Genomic DNA, 17,349 nt, shown 5'->3' with positions numbered 1-17,349 from the left:
CGGGGGCTGGCCAGGGCAGGACGGCTTCGTCCCAGCTTGTCTGGGGAACACCAGCACCACTGCAGAGACCTCAGGGGGCCAAGTTGGGGTGCGGGTTTGCGGCTGGGCATCTGGGAAGGACACGAAATAAAGGGAAGGCTCAGCAGAAGGTCTGCGGGCCTCTCTGAAGCACGGACCTCCGTGTGCGTGCACTCCAGGACCGTTTCCTGAGTCCGCTAGTGCCCGGGGGCAGAGCGGCCGGACCAGGTGAGGACCGACCCGGGGAGCTGGGGCCGGGCCTGGACTAATGGGCCTTCCCTGTCGTCACTCATCCCTAAGAGCACAGGCCTTGGAGACAGAGTGAGATTCACGTCCTAGTGCCAGCACTTACTGGGTGACCGTTGGCAAGGTCATGACTACCCCCATGCCTCCTTTTTGTCAAATGAGGCCTGGAAGGCCCACCACACGGGGCCACTGTGATGGTTCAGCACAAGTGTCGGTGATGTGTGGGTGACTGCTCGCTGGAGGTGGGAGCGGCCTGATTGTGCTTGTGAGAGAAAGGCCCAGAAGGGGCGTCTCCTGGGGTCTGTGGGCATGCCTGTCCTCCTGGGCGTGGTGTTTGGGAAAGAGAAGCCCGCCTAGGCTGTGGGTGGGTGAGTCACCGAGCCCCCAGGTGGGAGCATGGCTGGCTTCCCTTTCCCTGCCCTAGAGCCTTCCACCATCCCCTGAAAGGCCTCCTGCTTCCCTAGAAGAGAGACCAGCTTCACAATCCGTGTCTGAACGAGAAACTCCTGTCTGTCCTGCCCCTGAGTCAGGAGGCCTGCGCCCTGCCCTCCATGTGGAAGGTCAGGGCCCACCCAGAGGCAGCACTGGGCCTCACCCTGGCCGCCCTGAGGGGGACGCCTGGCTTTGTTAGGATGTGAGACCCAGGACCTTGGTTCAGAAAGCTGCGGAGTACTTAGTGAAAGGCTCGGTTCTGGACTCCAGCCTGGGGGCTGTGGCTGCCGGGCAATCCCGGGCCGAGAGGATTGCCCGAGAGATCGAGAGATCGAAGGCTTTTCTGCCCCAGAGCCTGGGGTCTTCCGTACCCCCAGCAGGCCTTTCCTGGCTCCCTGTGCCTCTGGGACCTCGCCTTAGTCCTTCCAGAAGGGCTGCTTCCCACAAGCTCCGTGAAGGAGGGCGCCGCTCTGTACGTCACCGTCACCGTGGTTGTTCTCCAGCAGGCGCTTGGTGTTCGCGGACCGAATGTGTGAACTGGTTCACTAGGCCCCAGCACCGCGGGAATGCGGCCAGGGAAGGTTCCCGAGGAGACACGGGGGAAAGTTGGGCAGCCTATTGGCTCCGTCCTGCTGGTCAGGAAGTTCTCCTGTGTCATCTGCCTCCCTGCGGCTGTGGCTGTGTCGCCTGTGTCGTTCACTCTGAGTTGGCCCTTGGTGGGCCCCGTGAAGGTCTGGTCTCCGCCCTTTGAAGAACAGCCCCGGTCTGCCTTTCTCAGTCTGTGATTCAGACCGTCCTCCCGCTTCCTGCCGGCCTCGCCCTCCACCTGCCCTGCTGCCTGACTCAGCTCCTGTGCCCTCTGCCCTTCCTGCCCTTCCCGCGGGCTTCTTCTATGTCCCCCTGTCGCTCATGGTTGTTCCCTCCCCAGGGCTCCCCCTCACCGCACCTGGTTGCCCTCCCATCTGAAATTATTTATTATTATGTTTTAAAAGTTATCGCTCTGCCCAATGTGGGGCTCGAACTCATGAGCCCGAGATTCAAGAGTGGCTCTGCCGCTGAGCCAGCCGGGTGCCACCCCCACCCCCGGAATTAGAAGCAATGAGGGGAGAGACAGGCCACAGGTCTCCTTGTCCCTTCCCTCGGATCTGCGGACACCTGACTCCCCCAGGAGGAGGTTGGCAATGAGGTATAATGATTTGTTTGTGCTACAGTCAAAAACCAGCCGTGAGAAGCCTTATTATTATCCAGCCCCTGATTAGTTCTGTCCTCCTCCGTGAGCTGCCTCTGCCAGGCTGAGTGGGCTTGCGATCCCCTCCCACCCCCACTGCCCCTGCTGCCTCTGCCTCTTCCTCCCCTCTTCCTCCTCCCCCTCTTCCTTCTTCTTCCTCTTCCCCCTCCTGTTCCCCCTCCCTCCTCTTCTTCCTCCTTCCTCCTCCTCCCTTCCTCCACCTTCCTTCCTCTTCCCCCCTGCTATCTCCTCCCCTCCCCCTCCTTCTTCTTCCCCCTTCCTCCTCCCTCCCTCCTCTTCCCCCTTCCTCCTCTTCCCCCTCCTTCCACAGGGACAACCTTCCTCCCTCTTCCCAGCCCCTCTCAGCCCTGCCTCCAGGGCCCTCAATCTGCGCCCCACCCCCATGTTGCACCTGTCCTACACTCAGTTCTGCTTTTGATCTGGTTTCTCCTCTCCTCACCACTCTTCACCCTAAATCCCGGGGACAACACCAGTGTTAATAAGTCGCCTTTTGACACCCTTTGCCCTTGCTCTCTGGAAGGCGGTCTCTTCATAATGATTCTGTGCAAATTTGTAGCACTTAGTGGTTTTCAAAACGTTTCACATGCAAGAATTCTTGTGATGGGATTGGGTAGACAAGGAGAGGCTTTCAGAGGTGAAGTGACTTGCTGGTTTGCCCCCGTCACATGGAGGCCTCAGAACCGGTTCCAGGCCTTCCGGGTCTCAGGGACGTGTACACACTAGCCCTGCCTGCTACACGGGCTCCCGCTGGGCTTCGGCGTCCCTGTCCTCCCGCACCTCTCACCCTCCTGGGAGCTGTTTTCTGGGGTGGGGCCTTCTGTGCCTCTCACCCAGCCTAGCCTCTGCCTGCTTCTTTCTTCTTTCTCCTCCAGGACGCTTGCCCTGGATCTCTTCTTGCCTGCTGGCTTCCCACAGTCTTTGGATCCTTATTAATGTTTTTGTTTGGGGGGCGCCTAGCTGGCTCAGGTGAGCATGCAAATCTTAATCTCAAGGTCGTGAGTTCAAGCCCCACGGTGGGCGTGGCGCCCACTTAAAAGAATCATGTTCTTGTTTGGGTTTTGTCAACTGTATAGGAGTTCATTGCTTCAAGAAAGTCCGCTTTCTAGAGGTACATAATTACCATGCATTATGGGATGCCGATTCACATGACAAAAAGGATTCGCTTTTAGCAGCTGCCCTAGTGCGTTGCTTTTAAGTGAATATTCATGGATTATTTGGGAAGAATGGAGGTGAACCCAAAACTAGTGTTAGAAACCATTGACTGCACTAGGGAGAAAGGAAGGCTTTTCCAGAGAACACCAGCTTTCTTTTATTTCTATATTCCTTCAACAGACAGGTTTTGAATGTGGCCCTGACCCCTAAGAACAGTCTAGCAGAGGAGACAAAGAGTTCATCACAAGAACATGACTGTGCCACAGAAGGCTCCTGTGGGAGCGGGTGGCCGGTCAGGGAAGCATCCTGCAGGATGGGCTCGGCCCGCAGGTCCAGGGCGGGGAGCGCTGTGCTTGGAGGAGTGAACAGCAGGTGCAGAGCGCAGCGGGGAGCAAGGGTGTGGCAAGCTAGAAGAGCCCAGAGAAGTCCAAGGGTGTGCAGGGCCCCTCCGCCTCCATGCCAACAAGAAACTAATGACCCCGAGGTGGGGTTGGCGAGGCTCCAGGTGAGCCATGCCTGGGAGGTCAGCTGGAAGGCGGTCAGATCTGAGCCTGAAGAAGAGGCTCTTGGGCCCGCAGATGGCAAATGAAATCTCCAGGGGTGGGCAGAGCTCTGGGGGCGGGGGGCAGCATGGCGTGGGCCACAGGAAGCCCCCTTGGATTGGCCATGAGCTCACGAGTCCCCGCTGCAACAGACCTTTAAGTCCTTGGAGCCTCAGTTTTCTTATCTGTCAAATGGGCTGACAAATCCTGCCTGTCTTCCCTGCAGGCCTGAGGTGCAAATGACATGGTGTCACTGCGGTGTCCCCAAGCGTGAGACCGCAGAAGGGATTCTGCTGGGCAGGGGTGTGGCTGGGTGGTGGAGGGCAGGGGCTGTCCTGGGGGCTGCCCCCTCCCTCCCCCAGAACACTCTGGAGGCAGGTGGAACCTCAGACACAAGCTGTTTATCTTTTAGGGTTTGGGGTTTATTTTTAAATTTCTGACTGTGATGATATTTATTTTTTCTTTTCCCTTTCCCCACTTCTCCAGCTCAGCCGCAGAAAGGGACCATCTGTCCCCTGCCTTGCCTGTGGCCATTTTAGAACCCGCCCCACTGCTGGCGCTCTGGCCCCCTCTCCTTCCCACCCTCCTGCGGCTGACTTCCCCTGCACTTCCCCCACACGGCTCCGTCTAGCGCCCTCCAGCTCCTGCTCCGCTCCCCTCGGGTCTGGAGGGAGCAACGGCCTGCCCGGACAGCCTGCCCCGCTGACCCTCCAGCCCCGCGGGCCCTGCCTGAGGCCGGCGGGAGCCTCCTCGCTGCTCTGACTGCTTTCCCATTAGAGTGGTATTTGTGTTCATGTGTGTAGCATGTTTGGACCTGTTTCTGCCTCTCTGTGCGTGCGAGTCCCAGTCACGTGTGCGTGTCTTTCTGGAGGAGAGACTCAAAAACTGTCCCTCCCCCTAGCGCATAAACCTTTCCAGGTTCCTTCCGTCCCCTCAGCTCCCAGAGCCTGCTCCGCTTCTTCCCCCCCACGCTCCGTTCCCACCACGGCTCCCCCCTCTTTCCCCAGAGCCCTTTCCCCATCCATCCGTCTGCCACTATTCTGCGGAGCCCTCCTCCTCCTGTCCCCCACCCCTGCCGCCCCTCCTCCTGTCCAGGGCAGGATGGCAGGTCCGGGCCCTGCTTCCAGCCTCAGGACCTACCAGGGCGCATCCCTGTGAATAATCACTGTGGGGCCTGCAGCGCAGGACAGACCAGCCCTCCCCAGTCTCTCTCCCCAGGCCTTACGGGTCTCCTTTCTGCCACTCTGGAGCCTCCTAGAATCTCTTGGGAATTCTCAGTGGACAGACCCTTTCTGCTCTGAAATTCTGTTAACTCTAAGACCCACGGTGCGGTGGGGGGAGGGTGTGCCTGGCTGGTTCTGTGGGAGGAGCACGCGACCCTTGATCTGGGCTTGTGACTTTGAGCCCCAGTTGGGCATAGGGCTTACTTTTAAAAAATAAAATCTTAAAAAAAAAAAAAAGACCCACGGGTCAGCAGAAAAGTCGGGGGTCCATTTCCCATCGTACCTCCCTGTCCTGCCTTGGCCTTAGGCCTCACGTCATAGCACATGTGACTTGTGGGCGCGTTCATTCTCTCCTCTCCGTGGAGTCTGACTTAGAAGCTCCTAGAAGGCAGAGCCAGGGTTTAAGGAGGCCCTGTGTGACAGGCACTCAGGAAAGCTGTGGCTAACGTTGGTAATAACAGCTTGCACCGTTAAAGGACTTCACAAAACCCTTTACCGCCCAGGGGTTCCATCTGCAGGCAGGGCAGATGCGGCGGGAGTGCCTCCCCGCTTTGGACACAGGAAGTCTGAAGGACGCTGGAGGAGGCCTGTTGTCAGTGAACAGGACCGGAAACCAGGGTTCAACCCTGCCAGGTCTGGGCCACTTCCCGAAAATGTCACCCCTGCCCTAAGGTGCTTGCCCCTCTTTGCCCATTTTGTCACCTACCCCTTTCCCCCCAGACTGCAGGGGACCTGGAGCCTTCCTGTCCCTTTCTAGGTCCCTGCACGCTAGTCTGTCCATCCTTGCCCTACGGCCTTGGCCCTCTGCTCCCGCAAGCCCGAGCTGCAGTTCGTATCCCCACCGCCCCCACTGCCACCACATCGCAGCCTCTGAACCTGACCGTGAACCAAATGGTGCGTTTTCTCTTGGGACGTGGCCACAGCCTTCATATCGAACCTCATCTCAGCCTGTCCCACTACCGTGTTAAACGGCTCTGGGCTTCGGGGAAGAGAAAGGAAGATGTCAGCTGGTGCTGGACCACCAGCCCCAGACTGGCTGCTTTGCTGGTTGTCAGAGTTCTGTTCGCCATTCCCTCCTTGTCCTTCCTCCAGATAGGAGCTGTGGGGGTGCTGGGAACCCCTTGAGGGCCCGCAGAGCAGGGGAGAAAGAGCCAAGGCCACTGCGCACACAACTGTCTCTTGGTCAGTGGAGGCGTGACCAAGGGGTGAGTCGGCACTTTGGGAAGGACCCCCGGGGCTGGGCCCCCAGCCTGCGCCTGATGCTGGAGCGGTCCTGGGGCCGTAGCTGGGGTCACTGACTCCGTGAAATCTTTAAAGGGGGATTTAAGGGGCACCTGAGTTGCTCCTGTGCACTCAGAGACACGTGTGGTGCCGAGAGGAAATAGGCCGAGGGGCCGCTGTCCCGCGTGAGCTGCGTCCCGAGTGTGTGCGCGGCGGCACTCTCCGGGTGTGGGACAGACGGCCCCGGCGCCGTGGCTGCCTCTTCATATGTGAACACGTGAGATTATGAACCGTACAGGATGCCATGCAACGGGGGGGCACAGCGCCCCATAACCCGGCTCTGCCGGTGGCGGACCTCCCTGAGGGGGTCTGGCTCTTGTCTCCCAGCCCCACTCATCAGTATGGGATTCCGGGATTTATACGACGCCGTCCACGTCTTTTCTGTCCCCTGGACACTTTCTAAAGTTGTATGTAAACGCTTCGGTCCGGAAGGTCTCGGGAGTGGCAGAGAGCAGCCCAGACCATCGCCCTACGCACTCCCTATGCAGCAAAAGTACGGTTGACCCTTGACTGCCACAGTGTTGGGGGCACCCGTGCCCTGCACAGAAATCTGCGTGTCATTCTTGACTCCCCAAAAACTGAACTACTAACCTGCTGTGGACCGCAGGTCTCCCCAATAGCAGAAGCAGCCGACAGGCCCAGCATCCTTACCACAAAGGGAGGCTTTAGTATTCACTTCTGTCTTCCTGACGCCCAGCCAGGACGTGAGGACACAGCCCGGAGGCCGGCAGCTTCTGGAGTGTGCACAGGAGCATTTACTGTCCTAGAGTGAGAGCTGGAAAGTCTTCGCATCTTGCTGAAAGGGAACCCAGAGAGGTTAAGTGACTTGCCGCCAAACACACAGCCTGTTAGCAGCAGAGCCGAAATACAAACCGAATTCCCCAACTCTTTTTTTTTTAATTTTTTTTTTTTTTAAGATTTTTTAATTTATTTATTCGACAGAGATAGAGACAGCCAGTGAGAGAGGGAACACAAGCAGGGGGAGTGGGAGAGGAAGAAGCAGGCTCATAGAGGAAGAGCCTGATGTGGGGCTCGATCCCACAACGCCAGGATCACGCCCTGAGCCGAAGGCAGACGCTTAACCGCTGTGCCACCCAGGCGCCCGAATTCCCCAACTCTTAATCCTGAAAGCAGTTGTGGTTTATCATTTTGTGTTTGGCTCGGGACCTTATCATTTGTGTTAATCGACCAAAAGCGCTCTGTGGGCCTCCTTCCACGTTCGTAGGGTCGTTTTCTCAGTGTGGAGACTGTCACTAATCAAAATACTTGATTGAGTGCTGGGAGAGCTACTCTTAGGATTATTTTTCTTTTTTAATTTTCTTGTTTTTTTATTAAGGAGTCTCTGTACCTGATGTGGGGCTCGAACCACCCCGGATCAAGGGTCGTGTGCTCTCTGGCAGAGCCATCCCGGCGCCCCTGGAGTATTTTTAATAACAGTTTTATTGATGTATAGTTCACATAGCACACAGTTCAGCAGAGTGGCTGTCGCCGCTATCCAAGGTCAGGACATTTTCGTCAGCCCCAGATAAAACCCAGTACCCACTAGCAGTCGCTACCATCCCCCCTTCACCAGCCCCTGGAAGCCGCTGCTGTTTTCCGACTGTGCATTTGTCTGCTGTGGAGCCACACAAAATGTGGTCTTTTTTTTTTTTAAGATTTTTATTTATTTGAGAGACAGAATGAGCAGTGGGGAGGAGCAGAGGGAGAGGGAGAAGCAGGGAGCCCGATGCAGGACTCGATCCTGGGACCCTGGGATCATTACCTGAGCCGAAGGCAGGCGCTTCACTGACGGAGCCCCTCCCCCCGCCCGCCGGGTGCCTCCAGGATGTGGCCTTTTGATGGGTTTCTTCATTTAGCGTGTTTTCCAGGTTCATCCGTGTTCTGGCTTGCGTCCGTGTTTCATTCCCTTTCATTGCCAAATAATATCCTGTCATGTGGATGGATCACACTGCTCCATCCACCAGTTGACGGACATTGGGGTTATCGCTGCTCCTGGGCTGGGGTGACTAATGCTGCTGTGAGCGCTGCGTGTGTTTTCAGTTCTCCTGGGCATCTGCTTGCTGCGTCTCGTGGTAACTCTCGGTCCTACAGTTTGAGGAACTGCCACACTGTTTCCCAAAGTCGCTGAGCCATTTTACATTCCACCCGCGGTGCGCCAGGGCTCCAGGTTCCCCACCTCCTCCCAGTGCTTGTCATTGTCCGTCCCTGTGATGGTAGCCGTCTTAGTGGCGGTGACATGGGATCTTGTGTGGTTTGGGTTCAAATTTCCCTCATGACTAACGATGTCTGTATCTTCGTGTGCTTACTGGCCACTCTAGGCCCTCGGAGAAATGTCTGTTCAGATCCTTTAATTGGACTATTTGTCTTTCTATTGTTATTGTCAGTACCCCTGACATGCAGGGTTTCCCCAAATGGGGCCACGGACCGACCCACAGTAGAGTCACCCGGGGAAGGCGATGGGGGGGTGTTCCATAGACAGATTCGGCCCCTTGCCCCACACCTGCGTGCTGCATCGGAATCCCGGGAGCCAGGTCCCAGGGGTGTCTTCCCGCGTGACCCTCGTGTATCCTGAAGGCCTGTCTTCCCCAGCTTTTCCACCTCACTCAGGGCCCTGCTCCCACGGAGCAGGTGGTCTTCCGCCCGATGTGGTCATTAAGGTCAAGGTTGCCAGCCGTTCCTGGGGCTCCCTCATCTTCCTCCTGCCTCAACAGACCAGTGTCTCTTCTCAGTCCCTCCCGTCCTCTCTCCCTCCTCTCTTTCGTTATCCGCAGCCTTATCCCTGTCCATTCCTGCCTCCCAGTGTCTGGCTGGACAGGAACCTGATGGCTGACAACAGTTTGAGCAGCCAGAGGAAGGGCTGGCGGAAGCTTCTAGCACATTGTCCCGGAGCCAGGCCCGCGTGCGGGGGGGCAAGCCAGGCTGCCTGGGGCCTCCCACGCACAGAGCACCCCTGCAGAGGCACCCGTAGGCCCTCCACGGAGAGAGCCCCCGGGCTCGCGGACAGGCACACGTCCGAAGGGCACACGCGAAGCCAGATCTGTGCATAAATCCGTGCATTGGAACGGGGCCCTCTGAACCCTCGGGTGTGTAAGGGAGAAACCAGACGCACCGAATCGCTAATGTAACCCCGCGGGGGACGCAGGTTACGTACAGGCTAAAAAATCTGTTCGGCAGGCTTCCTCGATCTGTCTTTTTGTCATCTTCCCTTCCACAGGCAGGGGAGACCTTCCTGTTTTGGAAATCCTCTGCCTGACCCTGCTGCCCCATCATCTGATTCCCCTTCCGCTCAGTCCAGCTTCCCCAGATGGTGCTGTGCCCGTGGGCGCCACTTCCTCCTGGCCTGCGGCCCCTCCAGCCCTGCCGCCACCTGCCTTCTGCACCCGCCGCCGGCCGCAGTCCCCGCAGAGGTTCCCGTGCTCCCCTGAGGCTGGGGCCAGTGCTGCTTTCCTCTGTACCCGTCTGTCCTGCCGTCCAGCATGGAGCACAGGGCTGTTTCTGAGAGGCCGGCTCTGTGTTCTTCCTTCCCTGGACATGTCTCCTGTGTCCACTCTCAGTCTTTGTCTCCAGACCCTCGTTTCTAACCACCTGACGTCCCTAACATTGCAAACTCAATGTCCAGACCAAACTGCTGTTGCCGGCCCAGCCTGGTCCCCCTCGCTCTCACTTTCCTGGGCCCAGCTGACTGCAGACCCAGCCTGCCAAGCCCAGCTCCGTCCCCCTATCTCCTCCAGGAGCTCACCTGACGTGCCGGCCTGCTTCAGTCTGTCCCCGAAACCACGAAACGGACCTTCCACCCAGTCCAACCTCTGTGTGAGCAGGACAAGGCCCCAAATACTTAAATGTTCGCTCAGGACACAGCTGGTGCCCAGGACCCCCTAGAAGGGCACTCTCCAGGGGCCTCCACTCTGCCTGGCAGCTTCTCGGTGGCTCGAAGGCCTTCGCTCGCTTTTTCGGCATAAAATCTTGTACTGCCGCCTGTCCGCGTCAGGGTACTTGGGCTGTCAATCACGAGGTCTGTCCTGGACCTTCCTTCCATGTGCGCACGTGTTGTCGAGCTCTGTTTGCACCTAACTGAGGACTTGTCACCTAGTTGGTGCTCAATAAATGTTTAACAGGTAAATGAAAGAGGAGAAAGTTGCCTTACAGATGTCCCCTGATTAGGGCGTAGGCGGGCCCAGGGTGGGTATAGACACTCACTCAGAAAATATTTATTGGTTGGTTAACAATGGGGCAACTTTGAATACCAGACTGAGGTGTTGGGACTCCTCTGTGAGCCGCGGGGGCCGGGCTGGCCCTGGGCACAAGAGGAAGGTCGGGAGGGTGGACTTGGGCCGAGGACGGAGGCGCGGTGAGGCACGAGCCCGGGGGCGGGGGCACCCTGGAACTGAGAGGGAGGCCAACAGGGACGTTTGGAGGAAAGAAGGGATGGGCGACGGGTGTGGAAATGACCCTGCTGTTGGCGGAGGGCACAGCCTCGGCGTTCTGAGCAGGGACTGGGCACCGTGACACCCGTCACAGGCGTGGTCTCAGCTTCCTTCTCTGGAAAGCTCTTCTGGGGAGGTGTGGCCATCCTGGTTTGCGGGTCAGGAAACCGGCTTCGGGCTGCAAAGCTGAACCTGGAGATTGTGTCTGACCTTAAGGACTTTTCTTCCCACACATCTGAGGAGGAGGCGGGTTCGGGTCTGAGATCACAGAGTTAAACCGTCCATGCTGAGTTGAGGTGCCGGCGGGAACATGGTTAGGACTCCCAGGCCCATCCTCCCCTGTTAGACAAGGAGCCTCCTGAAATTCACGACCAGTGTCCCTGTCCCGTCTCTGTCTGCCTCGGAAAGAGTGGAGCAGATGTAAGAAAGGACTGCCCAACAGTCCGAGTTCAGAGGCCCCGAGAGGCTGAGCCTTTCTGGGGGGCTGGGGGACTGCAGGCAGATAAGAGAGCAGGGTCCAGGCTCCTGGCGGCTCTCATCGGTCCCCCTGCTGTGACACTCTCCCACTGTTTTGTTAGACCTGCTCAAGGTGGTTTTGTCCTGGCCTGTTTTTGTGTTGGGGAACTTCGGCTGGAGCCTAATACTTGCACGCAGAATCACAGAACTCTTGGCCGGGTCAGCACAGGCCCCTGGGCAGCACTCAGAGGGAGCCTCTCGACACTTCCCCCGAGCTTCCCTGGAGCAGGCGAGGGCTGTTCTCGGGCTGCTGCGTCCCAGGCCCCGGGCTGGGTGCTGGACACGCCACTGAGCGAAGAGGGTTCCGGCCCTTTCTTCCGGGAGTTTCCAGGCGAGTAAAGACACGGTGCACGATGGTGCATGCTCTGAGAGGGGACACACGGGGCTGCGCGGCCAGGCCTTCAAGTCCCCTTGCCGGGAAAGTGGGCACAGCCGGCGTCCAGTGAGGACGCCCTCCAGAAGCCTCGTGCTGGGTTCTCCCCGCCGTCCGGCCCGTCCACGCTAGGCTCCTCTGCGTGGCCGTGGCCGTGGAGGAGCGGTGAAGGGTTCTTTTGTTTCCCAGAAATCCCAGCCTGGGTTTCAAAATTGGGAGGAAGGAGTTTCAGGTTATATACTTTTCAGATGATCAGCCCAAAGGCCCAGGTGCTGCCTGGACAGTGTGTTCTTGGTGGTGTTGCCCCGCCTGCAAGGCCTGCAGGTGGCTGAGGGGCGGGCTGCGCCTCCCGGCCTCTCTGTCTCCGAAAGAAGGCCCGGCCGGAGGGTGCGGGTGGCCTCCCCGCAGCTGTGCCGGCCACTTGCTCTCGGTCCAGTAGGCAATGAGCCTCTTTGGAGGCTTTGTCTGAGCCCTTGGAGCCTCTCCTCCTGGCACCGCCTGGCTCCAGAACGCAGGAACCGGCAGCGCTCCATCCACCCTCCCCTCCCAGCCCCCACCCCCACCCCGTGTCACCTGCTCTCCTGCCCAGGAGGTCTCCAAAGAAGCAGGAGGAGGGGGCTTCTGGATTTCCGGCCTCCTGCTAGCTTTCCTTCTCCCTGCTTTTAAAAAGTCCTAACAACGCTGGTTACCTCTTACCGCACACACACTCTGTGCCGGGCACCGTCTCAGGCTCTTCACAGGCCTTGCCTCGTTTACTGGTGACCCCAGCAGAGGCCGCCGCAGACTCTCAGAGTCTGTTGCTGCCTGTGCGATCCCGGGCGTGCCCAGAAGGCCAGCTCGGCTCCCACTGCCGTCATCTCTCCCCTTCCGCTGACTTTTCCTGTAGAACACGAACTCTGGAGGCGCCTGGGTGGCAGTCGTTAAGCGTCTGCCTTCGGCTCAGGGCGTGATCCCAGCCTTCTGTGACCGAGCCCCACATCGGGCTCCTTTGCTAGGAGCCTGCTTCTTCCTCTCTCACTCCCCCTGCTTGTGTTCCCTCTCTCGCTGGTTCTCTCTCTGTCAAAATAAATAAAATCTTAAAAAAAAAAAAAAAACGAACACGAACTCTGAACCAATCCACGAGAACCACAGCTGGGTCTGGGTTCCCCCGAAGCCCCCTCGTAATATCCCCGTGCTCACTTATCTGACTGGATACCTCTCCCCCCTTGTTCTTCCTCCCTCCCCCCAGGACCCTGCTGGAATCTTTGAGCTGGTGGAAGTGGTCGGCAATGGAACGTATGGACAGGTGTACAAGGTGAGGCTCCTCCATGGGGCCCTCAGGAGGGCTGGTGGGGTCGGCCCTGGGTCTGAGGACTTGGGGGAGGCTGGGGGAGCGGAGCAAGGGCCTGGGAGAGGCAAAGAGGGTGGAAGTAATGGGGGAAGGAAGCCCAGGACGTGGGGTGTTTTTGCTGGCCTGTGCATGGAGTCTCCACGAGTCCTGGGTGCAGCAGGAGCAGGTCTGGAGCCGGGTGGGGTATGGGCAGTGGTAGGAGTGGATGTGTGTGTGCACGCGTACATGTGTGCATGTGTGTGCACGTGTGGATCTCTGTGTGCGTGTGTATCTGTGCATGTGTGTGCATGTGTCTGTGGGCGTGCACATGTGTGTCTGTGCACATGTGTATCCGCGTGCACCTGTATATCTGTATGCACGTGTGTCTGTGTGTGTGTGCACGTGTGGATCTGCGTGCACCTGTATATCTGTATGCACGTGTGTCTGTGTGCGTGTGTGTGCACGTGTGGATCTGCGTGCACGTGTGCTGCACGTGTGTATCTGTGTGTGCGTATCTGTGTGCACGTGTGTATGTGTGTGCGTGTCTTTCGGGGCTCACTTGGGAATTCAGAGCAGAGCTCAGGCCACAGGTGAAGCCTTGGCTTCTTCCGAGACCACAGGGAGGCCCAGCCTTGGTGTCGGTGGAGCCCCAGGACCTGTTGCAGAGGGGAAGTTGTTTTCTCGGGCTCCCACAGCTGGCCTGCAGCAGGGCTGGCGCCAGAGCTCTGGCGTTCTGCTCCGGGGGCCGCCCTTGTCTGTTGCCTGTCGCTTTGCAGGCCTGACCACGGGTCCCACCAGGAGGGGGAGGGGCACGTTAGATGTTCCAGGTGGATGCTATCCCCAGAGCTGGAGACCCCAGGGCACATGCATGCCTTCTGCATCTCCCGACACGGTGCTAGGCCTTTCCACCAGTCTCTGCATCTCAGGGGCTGTTTCCTGGGTCGCAGGGACCACCCTGTAAGCTTTGGGGGAAAGGTGCGCCCCCTCCCCCATTCCCCTATCACCAGCCTGGTTGTTGCCATGGAGATAGCAGCTCTGTGTTCTGCTTCTCTGGGCTTGGGGCCTTGAATCACTGCTGAGGACAAAAATGACCCAGGGACTGCCCCCCCCCCGCTCTTCTCCAGGAAGCCTGGACTTCCCTGTCCAAGGCTGGGATGGCTCCCGGAGGAATGTCCGAGGGATGAGGGGGGAGGAGGGAGAATGGCAGGGACATACTCCAGAATTCACTTTCCATTAGCGTTGGTGATGGGGCATCGACAGGCCGTTCAGCCTTCTGGGTTTCCCTGAGTTCCCTAAAATCCCAGCTCTGTATTCTTTCCTGCCAATAATAATAAGGCTTGGACGGGGATGATTGTGGGGAAGGCTTCTTGGAGGGGGGGCAGGGGGGAGCATGAGCCAGTGTGTCTGACATAGAAGGTGCCAGAGAGGCAGAGCCCCTCCCCCAGCCCCCCAGCTCCCTCCAAGGGGGAGAGCATCTCTTTCACTCCCTGATCTAGCTTTCAAACTGTGGGAAGTCCGGACCAAGGTGAACCTTACTCGCCTCCCTCAGCTGTTTTAGGAGAAGAGACCCTTCCTCTTGATCCAGCTGAGCACTTGGAGTCCAGGCTCCATGGTCATTCTTGGAGGCCTCTGCCTGCCCCTGTGACTAACCCATAAATGAAGTGTCCAGTCACCATGGGGACACTTTCTAAGACAGAAAACAGAAGGCACGGCCTGTCCCGGACTCATGCCGTCCCTGGACGCAGCCTCAGACCCACACGCCCGGCTCTCTGTCCCCCAGGGTCGGCACGTCAAGACCGGGCAGCTGGCTGCTATCAAGGTCATGGACGTCACGGAGGTAGGCAGCAGTGGGGGCAGAGGGTGGGCTGGGCCACTGAGGAGGGCTGGGGGCTCCCGGGCTCAGCCCTCCCATTCTCCTAGGACGAGGAGGAGGAGATCAAACAGGAGATCAACATGCTGAAGAAATACTCTCACCACCGCAACATTGCCACCTACTACGGGGCCTTCGTAAAGAAGAGCCCGCCCGGGAATGACGACCAGCTCTGGGTGAGGCGGCCCTCCCTGCCCTCCCTGCCCTCCCTGCCCTCCCTGGCTGCAGGCTCACCCGCAAGCCGGCGTCGGCCCCCAGCCCTCCTGCAGTCTACACAGCCTCCCGACTCACACACTGTGGGCTCTTGTCCTCTGAGTGTTTGGGGGGCCCCGGGGTCCTGGGGTTTGCCCGTGCCGTGAGCTGGGGCTTACACTGTGTGTGGCCCACACTTACTAAGCAGGGAGTGTTGTCACCAAGCAAATGCTGGGGCAGGTGAGTCCGTCAGTCCTGCCTTCCCGCACAGCTCGGTGGGGGGGGGGGGGGTCCACGGCCTCAAGTACCACATGCGGAGGCAGGGCTCAGACCCTCCTGGCAGAGCGCAAGCCCTTCTGGATGATTCCTCTAACCAGAGCTCACTGTGGCTTCTTTGGGCCTCCCCCAAATCCCTCTGGGCCCAGAACATTCCTGAGAGTCATTGCCCTCCCGGGCCTGGGCCCATTCCCCAGCCTCACCCTTTCTGCTCCACAGCCCAGCCCCTGGGGGAGTGCCAGGGAGCGTGGCGCGGGCCTGGGCTCATGCTGGGTCTCCCCTCCCACCAGTTGCCAGACAAGTACTTATTGAGCACCTTCTGTGTACTCTGCGCAGATGGGCGTGAGTCACGGTCCCGTTTCGTTTCCAAGGCGCTCGCACACACAGACTATGCCCTGAGCAAGCGCAGCAATGCTGCCCCGGGTTACCTGCCGGCTGGTGAAGGGGGATCCAGGGAGACCAGAGGCTAGGCGGTAGCCGGGGCGCCCCCTGCTGGACACGCGGGACCCCTGTCCTTCCCCTGGGCTTGTTGGCGGGGGGCGCAGATGTGCGGCATACAAATTCCCTTTATTGCACGTGCGAGTGCACACATTCCCTCTGGCCTTTCCGCATCCGATGTGGCTTTTAGAAAATACAGTGAAACACGAGGACTGGCTCCAGTGCCCGGGGCACTGACGTGGCCTGGCCTCCGCGGTTCGAGCCGGGGTCTTCCCAGGATCCCTCCTGCAGCTCTCTGGCTGACGGCGTGCTGCGCTGTCTCAGGCTGGCCTGGAGAATCATTCTTAGCCTGTCTTGCCTCGGTCAGGGGTTGCCCAGCTTTTCTTTTGCCGTGAAGGTTGGGCAGCAGGTATTTGGGGCTCTGTGGACCGTACAGCCTGTGACGGCTCCTCACCGCACCCGCTGAGCCCCGAAACAGCCACAGGCATGCGCACATGAACGGGGACCAGAATGTCACTGGGCCCCCAGAAGCCTCTATTTAGGACACTGAAACTTGAATTTTATAGGATTCTTAGTTTGATTTTTTAAACCATGTATAAATGTAAAAACCAGGCTTAGCTCACCGGCCAAAGTTTGCCAGCCCGCACTCCGGGACTGCAGTTGTGGCTTCGGGCGGTGGGTCCCCACAGGGCGCCGACGAAAGCCTCAGGCCCCTCGCCCGGGAAACCATGCGCACACACCTCATTCTGTCTGCAGTCTCCAGGGTTCCTTGGGCTCTACCTTGGGACCCAGACGGTCTCCCTCAGCCCCACCTGCCCTGTCTTCCCGACTGCACAGCCTTCTCCTCTCCTCAGCTCCCCCCCCCCCCCCCCCCCCCCCCCCCCCCGCTCCACAGCTCACCCCAGTTGTGGCCCCAAGGCCTCTGGCCCTCCTCCAGGGGGCTGGCGGGGAAGGAGGCCCTGCCTGACAGCTGCTTCCCCCCCAACTCCCCGCACCTCCCTGGGGCCGTAGCTGGTGATGGAGTTCTGTGGTGCTGGTTCCGTGACAGACCTGGTGAAGAACACGAAAGGGAACGCCCTCAAGGAGGACTGCATCGCCTACATCTGCAGGGAGATTCTCCGGGTGAGCGCCCGCCTCGCCCTGGACACAACCCTCCCTGCCCCAGGGAGGCCCGGAGGGTCAGGGGTGGGAGGAGGCCAGCGCTGGAGAACTCTGGCAGCTGGGAGGCAGGGGGCAGGCGACAGGGCCCTCGGGCACCACACCTGCCCCCTGCAGCTGCTGGGCCTTCTCCAGGGTTTGCTCCTCTGAGGACACGCCCCACGGACACTCCACAGGCACTTGGGCTCCTGGGTGGGGAGGGGGCCGCCCCTGCAGCCCAGCCCCATCTCCCCCCTCCCTTCGCTCTCGTGCACACCTCCAACACCAGGGCTGATCTCCCCCGCCATCCTGCCTCAGGGTCTGGCCCATCTCCACGCCCACAAAGTGATCCATCGAGACATCAAGGGGCAGAATGTGCTGCTGACGGAGAATGCCGAGGTCAAGCTAGGTAAGCCAGTTCCTTCCACAGCAGATGGGGCCCCCTGACCTCCAGGACAGAATGAGAGAGGCTGGGAGTCTTGCTCCTGCCCTTCCCCATCCCCTCCCGGGCAAGACCCTGCTTCCTGCTAGAAATCACTCCAGAAGTTGCCCCCCTGCTTCCTCTGTCCCAGGTGCTGGGCAGGTCCTCCTGGGGAGATGGGATATTTTGGCCCCTCCTTCCTGTCCCTTGGCCCTTTCACATTGCTTCCCTCCCCCCCCCCCCCCCCCCC

At 59.2% G+C, this 17,349-nt stretch overlaps 1 protein-coding gene across 1 annotated transcript in view; it reads left to right on the top strand.

Moving 5' to 3' along the window:
- MINK1 (misshapen like kinase 1) overlaps window positions 1–17,349 on the top strand; it is a 38,176-nt gene that overhangs the window by 12,260 nt on the left and 8,567 nt on the right. The window contains 5 exon segments of the mRNA XM_034647266.1: window positions 12,685–12,750; window positions 14,546–14,602; window positions 14,686–14,811; window positions 16,553–16,663; window positions 16,997–17,087. Of these exon segments, the coding sequence (XP_034503157.1) occupies window positions 12,685–12,750; window positions 14,546–14,602; window positions 14,686–14,811; window positions 16,553–16,663; window positions 16,997–17,087 (451 nt within the window).

Source organism: Ailuropoda melanoleuca, chromosome 17 (assembly GCF_002007445.2).
Source record: "Ailuropoda melanoleuca isolate Jingjing chromosome 17, ASM200744v2, whole genome shotgun sequence".
NCBI classification, from domain to species: Eukaryota; Metazoa; Chordata; class Mammalia; order Carnivora; family Ursidae; genus Ailuropoda; species Ailuropoda melanoleuca.
This window is presented reverse-complemented; position numbering and strand designations above follow the sequence as displayed.